The 21,076-nt window shown below is 47.7% G+C and overlaps 1 protein-coding gene across 1 annotated transcript; it reads right to left on the reverse strand.

Moving 5' to 3' along the window:
• Window positions 1–3,559: 3,559 nt before the first annotated feature.
• On the reverse strand, window positions 3,560–16,147 carry ENC1 (ectodermal-neural cortex 1). Its single transcript, XM_029942437.1, has 3 exons — window positions 15,802–16,147; window positions 10,403–12,217; window positions 3,560–6,197 (listed from the first exon to the last, which is right to left on the reverse strand). Exon 2 carries the CDS (start codon window positions 12,202–12,204, stop codon window positions 10,435–10,437), a length of 1,770 nt encoding a protein of 589 aa, XP_029798297.1. The 5' UTR covers window positions 12,205–12,217; window positions 15,802–16,147; the 3' UTR covers window positions 3,560–6,197; window positions 10,403–10,434.
• Window positions 16,148–21,076: the final 4,929 nt, after the last annotated feature.

A 21,076-nucleotide genomic window follows, 5' to 3' on the forward strand; every position in this document is an offset into this window, starting at 1 on the left:
GGCTATTTATTCATAGCTTGCTGCAGCCGGAGTCAGCCGCTGTCAGTCGTGTTGTGGCAGAGTCTCAAAGGCTGGCTGAGAAGTGGGAAAGCTCTATCGGGGAGGAAAGGGAAGGTTCCAGATACACCCTGATTGGAAGCAGGTGGTGTGGGGAAGCTGTAGGTGGGCCGTTAAAAGGGCGGCCTATGGTGGTCAGGGGCGCATAGTTGCTCTCTCTGGCTGGTTCCAGGTTAGAAGCAAGGACACAAATTAGGGAACGTAACCGTTATGCACCCAAATCCTGGCCATTTTGAGCCGATTGTTCCATGGGTTATTGTTTGGCTTCCTGAACCAGTTGCTAGAGATAGTGGTCTGACTTCCCACAAGCCTGGCTTCAGTTGTGGGCTGCTATAGATTATGGCTTCCTGGGCTGGTTGCTGCAGACTGTGGGTCAGAGTTCTCTTCCTATTATGGTCTGGCTATTGTCCATTGCATGTTCAACCTCTCAGTAAATCAAAGTTGTACAAATAGAAAAGTATAGCTCAATAAATTATTGAATGAAGCAGCCACCCAGGGGGCCCCCCATTTATTTTTAAATGCTCCACAATCTTGTCTTCAGAACGTGTTGTCAAGGAACGTTTTGAGTCACAACACAGAGTCCTCCCATGTGCTTCTTTAGTTTTCATGTCTTAGGACAGGACCCACCAGCTGCCGCCTTCTTGGATTTTCATAGGAAGTCAGGTCTTGCTGGATGTGCTGGACACAGAGCCCTGGGTTTCCTACAGTCAGGCTCAGCCCTGTGAATCACGTCGCCTCCACATTCCTGGACGGAGGGGAGCAGGTCAGAGAGCATGCCTTGAAGCCCAGGCTCCACCACTCCCTTGGGCAAGTTAGATAATCTCTCAAAACCTGTTTCTTCATCTACAAAATAAGGGTAATAATAGTGCCTGCTATCAGGGTCGCTCTGAGGACAGGGTTAGGCGATTGGCATGCTCGCCTTTAACGCAATTACTTGCATGAAATAGGCACTCACTTTTAGATTTAGCAGATGCGTTTCTCCTAGTGGTGTTTTAAAATGATGGCTGACGGGCGCCTGTCTGGCTCAGAGGATCATGTGACTTGATCCTCGGGGGTTGTGAATTTAAGACCCGTGTTGGGAGTAGAGATTACTTAAAAAAAAATAAAATCTTTGGGGCACCTAGGTGGCTCAGTCGGTTAAGCGTACAGCTCTTGACTTTGGCTCAGGTCATGATCTCATAGTTTCTTGAGTCTGAGCCCCACATTGTGCCCTGTGCTGGCAGTGTGGAGCCTGCTTGGGATTCTCTCTCTCTCTTTCTCTGCCCCTTCCTTGCTCATGTGCTCTTTTTCTCAAAACAAAACAAAACAAAACCTTTACAAAGAAAATGAAATCTTTAAAAATAAAAATTATGGCTGAAAATCATCAAGAACCTACTATGTGCCAGGCACTGAGTACAGTACTTTCTCTTAAATTTGTGAATTATTGGGGTGCTTGGGTGGCTCAGTCGATTAAGCATCTGACTTCAAGTTCAGGTCATGATCTCACAGCTCATGAGTTCAAGCCCCTCATCGGGCTCTGTGCTGACAGCTCAGAGCCTGAAGCCTGCTTCAGATTCTGTGTCTCTGTCTCTCTCTGCCCACCCCTCTCTCTAAAAAAAATAACTTAAAATTTTCTAAATTTAAATTTGTGAATTATTAACTCTTTCTGTTAGAAAATATTAATCCTTATTTTATAAATGAAGGAGCTGTTAAGAAAGTTCTATATTTACCTGCATGGGTTGTGAGGCTTGAGAGGATTGTAAAGCACATCCGTAGCGTCGACTGAGCACATTGTAATCACTCAATCAACAACACTGCGCTTTAACGTGACCCTTTGATTGTGCAGTTGCCAATCCATCCACTCCTCCTTTCATCCTTACTAACAAAATCACATTTTCGTGCAGGCTGGCCATGTGTTCCAGTGAAGGCACTCCTTTCTTGGGTCTCTCTTATTTCTTTGGAAGTTCACATGACCTAGTTCTGGCCAACAAGAGGTTACGTGTAAGTCTCCTAGGTGGGTCCTGTGGTGAACTATTACTGTCCTCAGAAAAGAGAAGAGCTTCATCTGGCCATGCTTCTCCCCCTTAGCCTGTCCCACTTTTGCTGAATGGAGAGCACATGGGACCCTGTGAGCTACAGCTGCTATCTGGCATTCCTGAGGCCCACACACAGGTCCACGCCCAGGATGGCAAAGCAGGAGCGGTCCCGGAAACACCGTGGCCTTGTGGGGGCGCCATTACAGCCCTGGGATGTGCAGTTTCACCACTGTGGTTAAACCACCAGGGTCGCCAGATCCCTGTATTCCTATTACACGCAACTGAAGGCGATTCAAACCAATATGGCCACTGCGTAGGGCGGAATGAAATGAAATGTCCTAATTAATGAAAATTAAGTATTGGAAGTATCTTCTTTACTCCAATCTCCCTACATGTCCTCACTGAGATGATGAAGAAAAAGAACCGCTGGGTAGGAAAGGTTGATTTCCAATGGTCTCTGTAGGAATCATTCTCAACCTTTCTGAGGAGTAACATCAAGGCTTTTGCTGACCATCCTAGTCCGTGTCGACCCCCAGCTGCTAACTTTCCCCTCTTCCCTGTCATAGGGTGGCTTACAGGGTCAACAGGTCTCCACTGGTCATCAGCACCACGCCCGTGGGGTCCGAGTCTCCAAAGCTTGGCACTAAGACCAGCCTCACCCAGCACAGAAATGGATCATCGTTCTGTAAAGCCCGAGGCATCTGCCCTGGCATTTTGGTCAAAGTCCAAAGGCTGTAATTGCATTCTGCCTACTCGCGAGCTCTCCTAGAGTTCTAATTAGGTAGTATTTATTGCCTATCTGAAAAAGATTATGCCCAACATTGCTCTGCACAAACAGCAAGGAGCCCAGCCCAAGTGATAAACCTCTTCCTGTGACAGGAAGGGATCGTGAGGTGGGGGTGAAAGTCTTCCTCAGTCTTTATACCGGACCAGTGGGAAACTGGCTTTCCAACTCGGAGGACATGAAGTGTATCGGAGGTGCCAAACTTGGGTTTTCTGTCCCATTACAGGGAAATAATAGGCATATATGACCATTCACTTTAAATGATTTCTAAGGCACATCAGATGAAAAGGGAATTGAATGTCAGCCCCTTCTCGCACAGTTTTCCTACCAAACTCCCTATGTAACCTAACAGTTCCTACCTAACTCCCAGAGTTAGATCCTGGAGTTAGGTTAAAAAAAATCAATTCCTTCTATATATTATGCACACAGTCTTACCATTGCATGTCACGTGACTTTTTATGTTCTAAGCTATGAGTAACCCAGGAGTGAGGTGTTTTGCTTCGCTTAAAGAAACATCCTAAAAGGCCAACAATTTTAATGATTCAATGTGCAAACCTGCTTCCCGGAATGTATGTGACTAAATGGTGATATAAAGGCATTCAGAAAATACCTGCAATGATCTCATCTTGATTAAGCTAGAAAAAAACACGAGTTTTCGGCAGATGACATTCTGCTGTATTAAAATAAAGACTCACACACACAATGAAGAGAAAAACTCTAATAATTTATTTGACCTTCAGTTTCACATTGTGAAAAAAAATAACAGTTTTACAAAACCTCAAAAATGTAGTAGTAGCGACCAAGCACATATGAACACGAACACTTCACTTCAACTTACACGGAGTTTTGTACGTGAATCACATATTCAATAGCCAAGAGAGGGATATTATTCAGCTCTAATCACTCTTATTCAGACAGGTGTCAAGCCCAGAGAAAAGGGGGCTACACAATTATACCAGAAGTGGAAGGCTGCCCTTTGTTATCTGTTTCCACAGCAACCAGTCCACAGAATAAGAAGAACCTTCTCTGTCTTATGCCAAGGTTTTTGTGTGCACTGTGCTGTGAATTGTATTTGCTTCAAAGTGGGAGACGTTTCACAGGGTGAGAATGGTCAAGTAGTGAGCCCAAATGCCTCCATCAATTCAAAGAGCAGGAGTCCAGAAAGTTCCCTGCAGGCTGGGGGCCCACCCTGACCACGGCTCCCTCTGGCTCACACACAGTAATTAATAGAGGATTCAAGGACAGACCACAACTTTGAAACAGCTGCAGAAAATTCATCCCGCTTTTAGAAGTCACGCAGTGACACACATATCTCGGCAGATTTGCATCATAAACCAGAGAGCAGTAAGAGCCACGCTAGGACGCCACCGCCATGCTGCCAGGGTGCAATTAGACATTTGCATTGCTCAGAATGCATCGAGGAGCGACGGGCTGACTGCTGGAAAAGTACTAGGATGCTTTTATTCTGACGGCTCATTTATTTTGGTCCGATGATACCCACTTATTCATGGCACGAACAGACATGTACAATTAGTCTAAAGCATTCAGGTAAAGAGAAATGTTAAGGATTTATCTGTCACTAGACAATACAAATGCACTCACAATGCAAAAGGGTGTTATCAGTCCTAAGTCCTATTTTCTAAACTACGGTAATGTGAGCAACATGGATGAAAGCGGTGCTGACTTGCAAACCCTGGCCTTCCCCAGACCCCCCTGAGGAAGCGCCTAATGGAGTCCGGCACTAATACCTACCAAGGCAAACGGTTAGTAAACAAACACTCAAACGAGCAAAGAATGTATTCACAACAGATTTCCACCTATCCCGGAAAACCTCTCAGTGGGGGTCACTGCTTATAATTCTTTGGTGTTTCCCTGCTAAATGTCACTTTTACACACCAAAGAGTTCTTTTAGAGACTTACCTAAGGGTGAGTGCTAAAGTCTACTTTGTTCCAATGTGAATGTCATCTGCGAAAGTCTACTTTGTACCAAGACTTTGTACCAATGTGGATGTCGTCTTGAAGAACTTCTAACACTGCTACATCATATGGCAAGAAGAGAGAACAATGAATCCAGATCAAGCCAATCTGGTGAGTGAACTAATTTATGTCTGTGACAGTTCAGTCTTTTCCTGTTAACCGTGGTTGTGGCAAAGCATTTTCACAGGGTAATAAATAGATAAATAAATAAACTTGGGGGCAATGACTTTCCCTGTGCCCTATATACAAAACTATTCCATAGAATTTTCCAGGATTTCAGGATATTACACGACGAAAAAAACTGCAAGGTGACTTGGTCCTCTCCCAATTTCAGTAGCTGAGATTGAAGCAGGTGAATCGGATGGGAAGGAGCAGTAGAACAAAGCTTCCCTCTCAGCCCATGAGCCATCAGCATGACCGGAGCCCATGAAACCCCATTAAAAGTTAGTGAGTCTAAGAAAAGTGACCTCCATGCTTTCTCTACCTCTACGATGTAATTTGTTTTTGTCTTATACTCCTTCCCTGCCTTGACATTTACAAAATCCCCTCCTTCCCAACCCACCCTCCAGTTAACTCCAAATTATAGCTCCCAAGTTTTCATTTTTGTGCAGCAACGCACTTCACGACAGCCACAAGATTGTGCAAAACATACAGCCATTCACACACATCCATACACGTGAAGACAATCTTAAGCATTGTTTCAGCATGCAGGCATCAAACAATAAATAGCTAAATCTATAACCAATTTCTTAACAGCCAAGGGAAAATTTAAAGTCACTTATAAATAGAAAAGAACATCTACCGAGCGCCTACCGACAATGTCCCCATTGTTCAGAACCTTCCCGGGGAGCATGGCCCCTCAAAGATTAGTGGAGAGTCCAGGGGTCCTCGCTCCGCAGCCAGCGAAGCCAGCTCCCCTCCTGGCCCCACAGTCGGGCTTTCAATCTCCAACAGCAGCTGGTGCGGAGGCTTCAAGCCTGTTCCTCGGAGAGAGGTGACAACCATTTCAAATGTTACACATAAATGGTGGAGCCCATGGAAATCAAATGCTGAATATGGTACAGCAAGGGAAAAGGGCCGGCTTTTCTCTCCCTTTGAGGGGCTGATTAACGCTGACATTAATCCACAATTACAAGACAAGGACTAGATCACAGGTTCATTCATTCATATTTAAACCATGTGCTACTAGCACTGAAAATCCCCCCCACCCCCTCCTTCATGTCCAGTTAGAGCATTTACAAGGTGCAGTGGATTGTAATTGAGTCTTGTAGCAACTTCGTTTCCTTTTTCTTTTCTTCCTCTTCATTAAATTTGGCCTCTCCAAAGTCGAAATCTCGCTGTGTCTCGCCAAGTGATGGAGTGAGCTAAAACAGAGAAAACAAAAGGATTCTTGTTAGTAGCCTCAAAATCTACAAAAAAAGGTAAAATCAGGACAGAGCTGGTCAATATTGTTTCCAAAAGTCTTAAGGGCATGTTCCGTAGCAACTGTGCAAAGGTAAAGTGCTTGGCGTCAGTGCACACACACGGGGTGTGCCCAGGTATAGAAGACTGGCTGAATAGACACGATGGTGTCCACAGAAAAACCTTCATTTCTCTACTAAACGTTAAAGATATATATGTTCGGGGCACCTGGGTGGCTCAGTCAGTTAAGCCTCTGACTTCGGCTCAAGTCATGATCTCACATTCGTGGGTTCGAGCACCACGTCGGGCTCTGTGCTGACAGGTCAGAGCCTGGAGCCTGCTTTCGATTCTGTGTCTCCCTCTCTCTCTGCCCCTCCCTGCTCATGCTCTGTCTCCCTCTATCTCAAAAATAAATAATAACATTAAAAAATTTCAAAAAAAAGATATATATGTTCAAATACAAACTTCTATGTCTAGGTGCTGTTATGAGTTGCCACCTTCCGCTTCCAACATTCATAATTCATCTCCATGGTTAAGCAGAGCCCCTGTGAAGCGATCACCAGAGGGTCACAAAAGATTCCTGGCCAAACCCTCCTTGGTCCACTTCCTATAAAGGACCCCCAAATCAATGTTTTCACCATATAGAAGGCAGACATATTAATCCTCTTATTTAAATGCATCTCTGCAATTCATTAGGGCAGAAATCAGACTCGCTTCCTTTAACCCAACAACATACCAGGCTCCACAGCCCAAGGCTGGAGTTTATTCTCCAAGTTCATCAGTCCACACTCAGGAGACGCCAGCTATGGTATGCAGTTAGGATCTACGGACCCTACTGACATCAAGCGTGAATTCAGGTGCCGTGACCACAGGCTGCACATTTCACCAAACCCACCATTCCCATCCGCTAGATCTAATTCTGCAGAGGGCTTTTATCTCTCTATCTGTTCAGAGAGCCCATTTCCAGTGCTAGTAGAAGAATCTCATTCCTGCTGCTAGAACTCTTAAGTGCACACAAAGGGAATTCAGGAGGGGCCGCTCATTACTTGAACTGAATTCTTCTTCTTTTGTGTGCCCAGAAGTCTGATTCATTTCATTAGTTGTTTCTTTTGGCAGTTTCAGAACCGTGATCCAAGGTCTCAAGGCATTCCTTAGACTACAGTGTCACCCTTCCACCCCACCTCCCAGTAACCTATAGATCAACACGAGGCCAGAAGAATGTATTTTGTAACTGTGATAGTATGACATTTCATGATGTTGCATACTCAAACAGGGAAGGGAAGGGAAGGGAAGGGTAAGGGAAGGGAAGGGTAAGGAAGGGAAAGGGAAGGGAAGGGTAAGGAAGGGAAAGGGAAGGGAAGGGTAAGGAAAGGAAAGGGAAGGGAAGGGAAGGGAAGGAAAGCTTTAAAAAGGTTAGAAATAATTAAATCACAATCCAGATGCTGTCAGCTGTCAGGGTAGAGCCACCCAGCACCATGAAAATGGGAGAGTAATCAAAAGTAATTTCCTTTTTGTCCTTCCCCACCCACCGACAGCAGCAGGAGACAGTTAAAATCCCCTTGGTGAATGAGCTTTTAGACCTAGGGAAACTTCTTGTTAACACTGTATTAATTTGGTTAGCACCTACACTTGGAGATCAAAGAGATGTCCCGGAAGTTTTGGCAGTTTAGGGCTGATACCGCACAGCACCTCTTTTAAGTCACTCCATGGAGCTTAAGCGTTTTAACACTCTCTTGTGTGTAGAAAACTTGAGAAATTTAAGCCAACATTCTCCCTATCGGAAACCACAAGGGTGGCTTTGATCAGACCCTCGCCGCCCATTAAAAAGGCAAATGGAGCCCTGTCAGATTTCCTCGACCTGTGCTGGACTCTGGCTGGGAGCACCAAGGGTGGGTAGGTGTTTCACATATGACCTAACACTTTCTTTGCCAGTTTCCCAGGGACCAGAAGTATGTGCTTAGGTTCAAACACCCAGGATAGGGTGAATTTTAAGTGTTTGCCAACATACTCTGGGCTGGGAAAGGAGGCACCAAAAATGAAGTATAAACATTACAATCAGATAACAGTCAAAGAAACCTCACTTTCCTGCCACACACAAAGCTAGTGCCATGACAAGTTACTGAAGGAGGAAAGAAAGCTAAGAATATTGAACACCTAATATATGCCAGGCACTGGGCAAGGTAGTTTCTCCCTCCACCCCCCGCCCTCCCATTTATCAGTTCACCCAAGTTCGAATGGGGACAGAGACAGAAGAAGCATAATTCAAATCACCTGTGTGACAAAGGAGGGGTCTGAAGTTCAGAAAGGTCCAGACACCACAGCTTGGAGCCAGAACCAGAATGCATTCCGGACTAACACCAAACTGAGTGTGCTGTTAATTGATGCTCTTGCCCAGGAGGTTCTTTAAACCTGCTTTAGACTTGAGTCATGCACTCCTATCACAGATGAAATACCCACGTTCAGCTCATTTGTTGACTTAGGATTACCGAGAGGCCAGCAAGGCTGCAAAAACCAGTTTGGTGTGGGACGCTGTCAGCCCAGCTCCCCACAGGAGGTTTCTGACTGTTCCAGCTCCTTTGAGCAAATTTCATTCCAAGGTTACATTATATTCTAAGAATTCTACTAACCATAATAGGCTGGAGAGATAACTGAAGAGATGAAAAAAACAAGAAAGAGTAATTGTGAAAGTGAGGCCAATTTTAGTGGGGTTTTATAACGAGCTGTACGAAATGTGGGAAGAAAAGACTAATGAGTCAAAATCTCTCTCTGCTTTGCTCGCAAAGACCCCTTCATTTCCTTTTTCCCCTTTGAAAGTTCCCTTCAAAGATGTGAAACATACTAGGGATGATGGAACCAAAAGTTTTCAAGGAATGAGTCGGTTTTCACTGTACTTCCTCCAAAGCAAAGTTTTAATTGTATTCTCTTATTATTAGTAATAAGCCTATGAATTAGCAAAACAAATCAACAAATTCCATGTGCTCTGTGCTGCACTTTGACATGCTTAAGTGGCTCCTGGGGCCAGTACTAAGGGTGCTTAATGGCAGCAAAGCGGCCATTAGCTTCACGAACACTGAACTGTGTAGACCTATTAATTATTTGAGCCAAGAGTATTATATACTCTTAAGTACACAAGATGACCATTATGGACTCAGATATATGACACGGAAAGACAACTTTTGTTAGCCCTGACAATAGGGTCAGCCTGTCTGATTAACTCTGAAAGACTGCAGTTTAAGGCAGTCTAGATGGCTCAGTGTGTCCACGCCTCAGACAAATTAATACAATGCATGTGCAACTTTTTACAAGGACAGACCTTGATTTTTCTCTAAAGTTAACAAATGCCTAATGGGGGCTATTTTTTCTTTTTTTGAGGAAAAGAAATTTTATAGAAGCAAATAATTAATTTTGGAGAGAATGAACTAGCAATATATACATTTAAGCATTCAGTTCTTTATACCCTATTTCATTCCAGAAAAGGGTTTGAGCAATCTAAATTTGAGTGTTGACTAATATCTCCTGGAGTGATACCAAAATGAAGCTCAAGTTTATTACGTAGCAGTTCAGCCTGACGCTCAAATACTTCCACCCTGGATCCAGAGTGCCTGGGTTGATTCCTGGACCAACTCTTCCACCTACTCGGCCTAACGACCTTGGGCAACTTACTTAACCTCTGTGCGCATCAGTTGTTTCCACCTATAAAATGCTCTAGTAATGGTATCTCACAAGGCTGTTGTCAGGATCAAATGAAACGATCCATGTAAAACACATGGCCCAGCTCCAGGCACACGGGGAGGTCTCATTAACATGGGTTGGCATTATTAACATAGGTCAGGGGTTCTCAACCTGGCTGTATATTAGAATCACTAAAAAATGTTCTAAAAATGCCAATGCCTGGGACCCACGCAGACCAAATGAAATCCAGTCTCTGGGATGGGCATTTTTTGAAAAGCTCTTTGGGGGATACCGGGCCTCAGTAAAGGCTGAGAACCACTGACTTACTTTACGGGGAGTTACAGCTATGGTCGGTCCTGGGGTGCAAATTCTTTGATTTTAATAGTTTTCGTAGTACTCCTCTAGGATAAGGTACACAGATCAAGTCTCACTCTCCACAGGAACTTACACAGCTAGCTTAATTCTATTCATACTTAGAGCCAAACTGGCTTCTTACCTCACACTCATGTTCTTTATGCTGTCCTGCATCTAAGAAGGTAGATGTTTCCAGGTGCTGACAAACGCAGTAGGAATCAGCGAGTATGGAACCGTGGTTATGCTGTTCCACACATCTAAGGTTGGATCATAGCAGTCCAAAGTCTTGCATCGCTGAATGCCAAAGTAGCCTCCAACCACATAGAGCTTGTTTCCGGAGGCCACAGCGTGGCAGCTCATGCGCTTGGCCGTCACGTCTCCCACCTTGGTCCACTGATAAGTCTCACTGTTGAATTTGTAAGCAGAGCAGGCGGAGAACTCTGTATCTCCCCCCATAATAAAAATCTGGTTACCCAGCACAGCGGCTGCTGTGTAACGCCAGGGCTGGGGACAGGTGGCGGGGACCGTCCACCTGTTTTCACACTGATCATAACACTGAACCTTAGGGAGCTTGTCATGACTGACGCTGGTACCTCCGAAAGCAAACAGCTTGAGTTTGGCACTCACTACTGCGGCGTTGCTAACGCCTTCTCGGAGTGGGGCCACCATGGTCCATTTGTTGGTTGTGGGGTCATAGTGTTCCACCTGCTTTAGAGAGACTGAGGGGGAGGCTGGGAGACAGCCAGTTGCAGCCGTGTGCCCCCCAACCACATACAGGCAGTGCTTCAGTTCAGCAGAGCCGTGGCCAAACCTGGCCACCAACATGGGGGCAGCTTTGGACCACTCCTCATGTAGGGTATCATAAACCCAGACATCTTTCGAGACTCCATTTTCAGACCCCCGCCCCCCAGTAATGTACACTTTGCAGCCGATTGCACATGCACTGAACTCTTTTCTCGGGCTGGGGATGTCAGCCTTGGGGATTATTTCTTTGGCCTTCTGGTCTACCAGGTACAGCTTGTCACACATGAAGGTCTGGCCTCCCAAGAGGAAAAGGGCATGGCCAGTTTTCCGAGGCCGGGCGCAGAGGCTGGTCACCACGCCGTCGTTCTGCAGGATTTTCAGTTTGCACCTGATGGCCTCCTCCACAATCTCCTTGCTCTTTCTCTGTTTGGTGATGAGCTCCTCCATGGCCACGTTCTCCATGAGATAAATAGCTGGCAGGAGGGCCAGCCTCACAGTCTGCAACAGCTCTGGGAGGTAGCAATAGCGTTTCTTCAGGTCATAGCTGATCCAGTTAATTGCAGACTCGTACACAAGCCTTTCATCTTCCGTCTCCAGCTCTTCACTGGACAAGAGCTGCACCACCATGTCCTGGGGCAGCTGGAGGAAATCTTCGTTCTTCCTGATGGTTTGGAAGTTGCTGAGACACATTCTCCAGGAGAGTTCGTACAGCTTCGTGCACTGGTGCGCATCGGAGAGCAGCAGCATGCCCAGACAGTTGGTGGGGTGCAGATTCTTTTCTAGGAACTCTGCGCATGCATCACGGATGTCCTGAAACTCCAGCATGTCACCAGCTTCCAGGAGCGATTCTGCATTTTCTTCATTAATGATGACCCGGGAGGAGTACGCGTAGTCCAGAAGCAGCTCTAAAACTTCAGGGTGGATGGAGTTGTCGAAGTTGACTTCACTGTCCTGGCTCTCTTTCAGGCCACCGCTGAACATGGCTTCAAAGTAGCGGCTGCACGCGGCCAGCACTGCCCGGTGACAGGGGAAGGTCCTGTTCCCAGCGTGGAGAAGGACATCCGTGAAGAGTCGCTGCTGGCGTAAAAGGTTCAAGTGTGTGAGGACACTGTCGGCATAGGAAGACTTGTGAAACAGATAGATGTTAATGGAGCCGCTGCTGGCCCGGGACTTGCGGTTCTCATGTACGCTGACTGACATTTTGTTTCCACTCCTAAAAACAAAGCAAAACAAAACAGACCATTCAACAGTGACGCTCCTGAGGCTCAGAACAGCAGAACAAAGCAAACCAAAGAGTTGAGAACAGAGAAAACAGGACACTTTGCCGTTGGCCTTGCTGCCCACTGTTCTGAATAGTGGACAGCCATTCCTGTACAAAGTCAGACACGGCCACCTAGAAGGAAAGGCATTTGCTGGAACACTGTTGAGCTACTGGAACATTGTTAAAAAAAAAAAAAAAAAAGTCACTGCTTGAAAGCAGGTTGATCTTGGAAAACCTGACTGCCAACTTTCAGGATACTGAGGTCCTCGAGAATGTAAGTCAGCAAAACCCTAGTGCAGCCGGGTCCCTCACACCTTCCCGTCCTTGTCCGGCTGATTCATGCGGGTCACGTAAAACGCCGGGCCTCCAGCTCTCATAACGCCAGGACGGGCACCGGCTTTTTTATGCCCTATGCAACATAAAGCCGTGTGTAAAACAAAATACCTATTAATTAATTCCATTAAGAACTTCTTCAGGAAGATCCAGTCTCCCTCTGCATCACAGTCAATGGGAAATGTTAACACTAAAATCATAGGCCCAGGCCAACGTCTCCTATGACCAGATCCTTCTTTAAATGTTACAAATAATTTCTAACCAGACAGTTGTACCACTACAGGGTCCTCAAAGAACACCAATATAAACATGACCAAGTACTGATGAGCGGGCTTTTGTGAAAACACAGAACGGATTCTGGCCACGATCACCGCCCGTCTTTCTTGCTCTGGACAGCTTCCAAAATGAGGATTTACACACATAAAAGGAAGAATATTTTGAGTAGCATACTCATGTCTGCTGTTTTTCTATTCTTCCTGATGTATATCAATTCTTGGAAAACCAGTGGCAAGAACAAAGGATCTATCCATCCCTCGCTTTTTGATTAATCAGTGCATCACCAGAAACACGCGCAAACACGGGCACGTGTGTAGGAGTTCAGAATGCAAACACTGCCTTATCTAAATCCAAAGCCCTTGCACATATGTGCGTGTACACGTGCGTGCGTGTGTGTGTTGCCAGCCGTGTGGATTTAGGGCCACCCTAGAATTTATTTGCTGACTGACATGCTTTCCTCTGTTATTGAAATTATAGCAAAATCTAATGCTATCTTGGGCTTTCTTCAGGAGGTAAACTGTAGGTTAAAGACATAGGAAATACCTCTCACCTGCCTTCAAAAAGTGAACCACATGCTTTTTTTTTTTTCCAAACCGTATCTCTCTGTTATTTCAAAGGAATAAGCCTTCAAGAACCTGCCTGTCAAAGGATTCCTTAAGGAAGCGGTTTATCCCAAGAGGGTAAACTGTGTGAGTTACAGAATCCATTCCAAACCCAGAACAGCCAGTTCTCCTTGCCACATAGAGCTGAAAGCTACCGCCTCGTTTCCTTCAACTGTTCAGATATTTATTTTGTTGTTGTTTATACTGCAGTAATTATTAATACATGCAAATGAATGATTTGCCACAGATTCATGGGCGAGATACCAAGCTGGACTTTCTGGGCAGCTGTGATGCAGCATAGCAAACAACAAAGGCAGCCCCAGATTTGCCCTTGACACACTGGCCACACACTACTAGGTGAGGCAACTTGTTTTCCTTTATTTTTGGATTGTAACTTTTCATTAAGAGTAAACATGCTTAGCGGAAGAAAGTAAGTAACAAAGTCCTGGGGCTCTGGTGTTAGGAAGACAACAACATCAGTGTCCATAGAGACCTAGGCTAGGATTAATGGTGAGGAGCCACACATCACTCTTAACTCAAGCAAAGCCTCTACAATCTGGTCCATTTTAACCAAAGCCCAGCGCTCCAGAGAGCTACCAATACAGCCTATGTGAATGCACCAAGTTTCCACAGCCTTAGAACATGTATTAACATCTCTGACGCTCTACCCCTGCAGTTGTGAATTAGTACATCCAGTCCGAAGTACTCTGAGGAAGATTTTACGCGAAAACCTCAAAAGATGATGTGACTACGCCTATGCCCTATGGAGAAAGTTAGAAACATTCCCAATCAGTGGTTCTATTTTCTAAAGCTAATGCCTCAAAAGCACCCTCAAAAGCTGCCTTCTCTCAAGCTAAGAGTGAATACAACTCTAACGGAAGAACAAGGTGCCTGCACACTGTCTGGTCCGTAAGCACCAAGATGCCCGCACGCTGAGAATCACACCCGGACACAGAACCTGTTTCCTTGAGCATTAGATTTTAGACCGTGTAAAACAACATTCACAATGAGGCTTACACTTAAGAAAACAGTTTGTTTAGAAGACCTTGGGATATAGGATCTGCATCTCTATGCATTCTGTGTTTATGCTCCTGTATTTTCCAAGTTGGCCCACAAAACCAGAAGGAAGAGGCTAGCCCGTCATCTTGGATACCATCCAGATGGAGAAGCATGTCACAGTCAAAATCCAACATGCTTACAGCAATATTTGCTTAAAATAAAAGGTAAACTTAAAGACCCAAGGGAAAAGACCCAAGGTTTAAAATTATACAAACCTCAAAATATCAGCAGAAGCCATTTATGCAGTCGCTAAACATACCTTCAACATAAAATGAATCATCCTTTTGGCATTTTTTAAGCCCCCAGAGAAATAATATTTGCATGCCAAGTAGCCAAAAAAAAAAAAAAAAAAAAAAAACCACCCCACATATACTTAACCTGCGTCTACAAAGAAGACAGAGAAAAGGGCTGCTATTACCCTGAACATCAAAAGGACTTCTAGTTACAGTAAGTTCAGTTCACTTAATGCTCTCTGCTTCCAATACTTTGCATCCCATCATATCTCCTTAGATTTTGAACCTGGTCTCAGTGCATCAAAGGAGAAACTAGGCAGATTTTCTCGGGCATTTATCTTACTGATACAATGGAACGACTTTACAAAGACATTGTCAACAAGAAAAACAATTGACCATACAGCCGTCTAGAACACTTGCAACGCTCTTTAACGCGCTGGCCACACCTGAGAGGGCAACACAAAATTGCATCCTGAACAAGTTTCACAGTGCGTCCCCACCACGCCCACCAATTCCTATCCTTCGAAACTCAGAATAATACACTAAAGGCCAAATACTTGCACGAGAGGAAATGAGTATTTCAGGGAGTTTTCATTCATTCCCTACAGACATTCCGCTGCAAAACATGCCCTCCCCAAAGGTGTGTGCGTGGCCCCAGCGCTCCCGGTGCCGGGTAGGGTGCAACGTGCTGGGCCCCGGGGGCTGCGCAGTGCTATCCAGAGCGACATCCACCCCCAAGGAAACGCCGCTTCGGGCAGAGGAAGGAGGCTGATTCTACCCCGGCTCGTCTCTCGGGTCCCCGGCAGCTCGCCCTGGGGGCCACGCGGAAGAGAGGAGGCCCCTCCGGCGACGGCCAGGGTCTGCACGCGGCGGGAGGGCAGCGTCGGCCCCGAGGTCTCCTCCCCAGGAACAGTTCCCCCACCTCCGCCCAAGTCGGAGTTCCGGGCTCCGGGGCGAACGCACGCCCGCAGGCCCAGCGGCCCCGGTCAGCCGCGGCGCCCGCAACAGGTCTGGGGCCGCGGAGAAAACTTACAGCAGAGGCGACCGGCGTCAGCGCACAACCAGCTGGGTTTCGCCTAGGTCACCAGGTAGGAGGCGACGAGGCGGACGGCTCAGCCCCGGGAGGCGGCGGCGACAGTCCGGGCAAAAGGAGCGCGCATGGGGCGCCAGGCGAGGAGAGGACAGCGCCTCGCGACCCCCACGCCGCGGTCTCCGGGAGCGCGTCTCGGGGAGGAAGAGCGAGCCTGGGGCTGCCGGCGCCGGGCGGGGAGGCGGGCAGTGCACTCCGGAGAGGGAGCTAGGAAGCGCGGTGCACGCCGGCGGCCGCCTGGCGTCCGGACCGGGTCTCCGCAGCGCCACCGCCGCGCCGCCTCCTTTCTGGCTGCCCAAGCAGTCTGCGCCCAGCAGCCGCGCGCCGGGCTATAAGCGGCGCGGCGGGGCGGGGAAGGGAGAGGAAGGGAGGGGAGGGGAGGGAGGAGAGGGCGCGGATGCTGAGTGACACCAGGGGAAGGAGGGAGGAAGCGCGTGAAGGCCGCCTGCGGTGGAGGAGGAGGAGGAGGAGGAGGAAGGGGAGGGGGAGGCGGCGGAGAAGAGCCGGAGAAGAGCGTGTCGGGGGAGTTAATCGAGAGAGGAAGCGGGGGAGGGGGGCTGCAGAGAGTGGAGAGAGACAAAGCGGACACGGTGCCTAAGCCACTAGCAGCTGCAACCCCCAGGGACCGAGAGTAGCAGAAGTTTGGCCTGGTCGCCGTGCCTGCGCCTCCCTGGCCCAGGCGGGTGGGTGGACAGCCCCGGAGCTGAGGGACCCTGGGCGGGGGAGGCGCGGGGCTGTGCGCCCCGCGAAGCCGGAGCCCTCGAGATGCTCAGGAAAGGTGGCGAGGGGCAAGCAGGGTGCCCTCCGCAGACGCGCTGCGTGGAGCATCTGGAGCGAGGACAGTGGCCACGGCAGGGGCTCAAGTTTGGCCACTCCGGGGGCACTGCAGATTGGTCAAAGGCGGCCCATACGGTTTCGCGCTGGCAAGGGACAGACAGATCGGGCCCCTGGCGTTTCCCCTGGGTCCCGCCGCCGCACCCACTCGCGGCCGGGCTCTGCCCCACGCTGCGGGGAGCAGCGGCGGCGGGGCGCTGTCTCTCGGGGCGCGCACCACGTGCTTCGCAGCCAATCGCCGCCGCCGCTTGATTCAAAGCGAGCTGCTCAAAGGAGCGGCCCCGCCGCCCCCTCTCCCTAGCGATAGAACCTAAATCGCCCTTTCAGGCTGGGCCCTTCCTGTCTTTTATCGCTCCGTTGTGTTAGCTCGGAGTTCAGCAAAGAAATGGCCCGGCACGCCTGTTTGAAGCGCCGCGTGCCGGGAGGAAGGAAGGCGCTTCGAAAAATAATCTCGCGTGGCGATCGCTCTTTATGACACCCGTTTCTGATCTTTGCACCAAGGGCTGGTTTTGCACCTGGAGTTTAGGCGCGTGTTTGCTTTTTATTCAGTATTTGGAATAAAGTCTATGAATGAACGGTGGAGATATCCTGCCCAGCCACCTCGTTTTGCACGTTAGGAAAGTGAGGTCCAGGAAGATGTGTATTGTCCAGCTGGAGGTCACACGGCCACTTAGCAGTGGCCTTGCTCTGTCCCTCGAGTAAGGATCCCCTGAACACGGGTCTTCTCCCCTCCCCACTACCCGTACCCCATCTCCTAGCTTTCCTCTACACTCTAGTCGCAGAAATGGTTTACACAGGCTGAGGGGACCCCACCTAGCGCTCCCGGTGTCCAGACACTGTCTAAGCCAAGATTCTGTCGGTTCTTTATTGTAATCCCACTTTTCTTTACCCTGGTCCTTGCCGGTCTGCGCTGAGAAATTTCGCTCCTTGCAATGCAAAGAAAGACAGTGCCCTCTGAAGTCCTTTGTTAACATTAACTCACCAGCCCCACCAAGAGCCTTTACAAGTCTGTTTCATAGTTTAATTCTTTATGCAGGGCCTCAGCTCCAGACTGCTTCACAAAGCCAGGGACAGCTGGATCCGCTCACTGTAAGAGAGCGATTCTGGGGTTCACCAGGTGAAGAGAGGAACCCTGGAAGCCCACCCTGTTCCTGAAGGAGATGTGGATAAAACCAGCGCAGACCAAATGGAGAGGAGCAGTGTAGACACCAGATGTAGGTGCCGAAAAGAGGTGAGGTGGATCTGTGCAGCTCTGGCACACGTGGCTTTTAAAAACAGGTTTCTGTAGCCTCTGGAGAGGTGCGGACGAAGCCCATCCCGGCTATCTCAAAGGCACCTTCTAGAAGCGCTTTGTCTGTCTAGGTCGTGGGCTTAAAGTAAGCACGCTGGTTTGGAAGACCGGATGTTAATGTCTTCCTTTGGGGGAACCCTTCTGTTTAAACTAAGAGATTAACATTTTTTCTCACTGAGGAGAAGTATTTGTTTCTTGCTTCAGTCACTTACCAAATCTATGCCTAGCTCAGCTTGCCTAGAAGTCAAACATGTGCGCAGCTCAGTTGGTTGGCTGGGGATTTTGTCCCAGGAAGCCACGGAGTTAGGAACAGGCAATCTGTTTCTGTTGCATTGCCACTACCTGGAAACTGCAGCGTCCTTAACCAACTGGGACAGCAGCGCTCATTTCTCTTTGCACAAAACTCCGCTAAGCAGGCGGCGATGCTGTGGACATCGTGTGATCGTCCACGATGCCATTTTTCTGGTCTCTTGAGCCTAACATTGCCATCCTAGTAGGCTGCAAGAAAAGAGAAGGGGAAAAAGTTGTGGCTTTGGGAAATCTTGAAATGTGTTCCGTGACCATAGACGTCTGCTTCATCTGGGTCCGGGAGATGAGCAACACGTACAAGGGAAAGAAATGAGCTTATGGAGGGCAGAAAAGTGAAAGCCATTTTCCTGCTGAGAGATATAGGAATGGAACTTGTATCTGGGGGGGAAATGTGTGTGCCTCCAATGGCCTCCTACAAACTGTACACTGGTGTGCTTGAACCACTGTATGAAAAGTTTTCAGGCCTGTGTGCAGCTTCGAATGTTTATTTCACAGCTGAAAGTGATTTGCTAGTTAGCACATTTCTGATCACAGCAACTCAAATCATCGTATTACTCCAGCCAATCCTAGAGATCATTCTTATCGCTTCCCTCACAGGACGAGAAGGCCAGCGTGTCCTGAATCTGTACAGGAAGAACTCTCTAGGAAGGCCTGTGATCAAACTTGACAACCACAAACATAGTTGATATCTGAGTCATAAACAACTCAGGAAGTGCTATGGATCCGTGTCATAAAATGGCCACCACCTGACTCAAGATGTTAGGCCAGTCCCACAGGCCCCCGGGAGCTGGTCTTTGCCTCTGCCCTGTGACACCAAACCAAGGTCTCATTTTTAATGCTATTAAGAATCTGTGCCCAAGGCTTTGGCCTTGTTGTCTCCCTTAACAACGTTATTTTGTTAGGCTGCAAAATAAGCAGCATGGGGTTAAATGTATTAGCTGCCTTCAAACCTAATTTATCTTCATTCCTTCCTAATTTACACTCGGGCTGAATTAATGAGAATGATTTAATTAACATCGTGCGACCATGGTACCAGGGACAGGACAGCTCAAGGGATTAGACAAAACAGTGGGCTAGGCAGCTGGCATCCTGCCTCCCGTGGTCCCCCAAAGCCCCGCCCGAATTTCAGACATGTCTCCCCCCCCTCCCCATCTTCCCAAAGTGTTGTCTTTGTTCTTCCATCCACTTCCTGAATCTGTGTGAGGAAAATGGCACTGCTTTCCTTCCTCTTGTAATTTCTAAGAGGGGCTTCAGGGCTGTTGCCCGTAGAATCGGTCTGGCAGAAGGGCCAGCTGCTCACCAAAGACTTGTGCCCTTCCTCACCCAGCATCCGGTTTGTGCTGGGAAACGGACACCGAGCCAGGGTCAGTATTCCGGCCAGCACTTGCCTTGGGGTCAACACCTGTGGAAGGAAAGGGAGGGGAGAAGCAGGAGGGGCAGACGGAGTTCAGCAGGGATGCATGTGGTCTCAGTGGAGGCCTTGGATGGCTTCATGGGAGGCTCTGGCGTGGACATGACCCTGTACAAGTGAGAAGGCCGGCTGTTAAAGGGCCGCCTCAACCGGCTGCTGAGTGCAGGCTACCCAGGAAAGGGCCCGCGGCCTTGGCCAAAGTGGCTCTCTTCCACGGAGTTCTCAGTTCTGAAGAGGGCCATGGCTGAGGGCCTTCTGCTGCCAGCACCCCCAGAGCTGGGGGGAGGAGTCCTCTCGCATAGGAGGATTTGAGGGACCTGGCGCTGTGCCCAGTTACACGCTTCCCCTTAACACAGATACACAAACCTAGGAAAAGAAAACCTTGGTTTCTCCCAGCCCTCCTCTTACTTTCAAAAAGAGGGAAATTTTTTAAAATATGGCTATTTATCAGGGTGACTGGATGGCTTAGTCGGTTAAGTGTCTGACTTCGGCTCAGGTCACTATCTGGATCACAAGTTCAAGTCCCATGTTGGGCTCTGTGCTGACAGCTCAGAGCCTGGAGCTGCTTGAATTCTGTCCTCTCTCTGCCCCTCCCCCACTCATACTCTGTTTCTCTCTCAAAGATACATTTTTAAAAAACATTAAAATTTTTTTTTAATTCACTTAAAAAATTAAAAATCTCGCTATTTATTGAAAATTATAAGGTAAGTTGGTCCATATGAGAAGTTCTCAGCATTGTAGAAGTCAGTTATTTTTCTCTGGGAACAAACAAGAAGTTTGAACTGATAGCTTTCTAAATTTTGGTTTGCCACCTTCTGCATTTAGAGTTTTCACCTGTATTTGTGTCAGATACTTGTTAGGATAAACCTTGAGAATATTCTTAAAATTGTATACAAATTGACACGGTCGTATTCTAAAATTTCAGTTGCTTCCTACTTCCATTATACGTCCCGCCACCTTCTGTTATTTCGTGAATTAAATTAGGTTGTAGTACTACATTTTAATTTCAAACTCCAGTTCATGGCTGATCTGTATGACTACAATAGACTTCTTTATTAGGACTTTAAGTTTACTTATTTATTTCGAGAGAGATGGAGACAGGGAGAGCAGGGGAAGGGCAGAGAGCAGGAGAGAGAGAATCCCAAGCAGGCTCCCGAACTCTCGGCACAGTGTTCAATGCAGGGCTCGAACTCACGAACCATGAGATCATGACCCGAACCAAAACCAAGAGTCAGTCGTTCAGCTGCGCCACCCATTATGACTTTTAATAGAAAGGGGTGTATGGAAGTGTATTTGTGTTCTTTTGGTGCTGAGCACAGCATTCAGAGTTGTGGTAGTTGGGAAATCCACTCTTCCTTCGAGACTGTCCATCA

The sequence above is a fragment of the Suricata suricatta genome, chromosome 6, assembly GCF_006229205.1.
Source record: "Suricata suricatta isolate VVHF042 chromosome 6, meerkat_22Aug2017_6uvM2_HiC, whole genome shotgun sequence".
NCBI lineage: Eukaryota > Metazoa > Chordata > Mammalia > Carnivora > Herpestidae > Suricata > Suricata suricatta.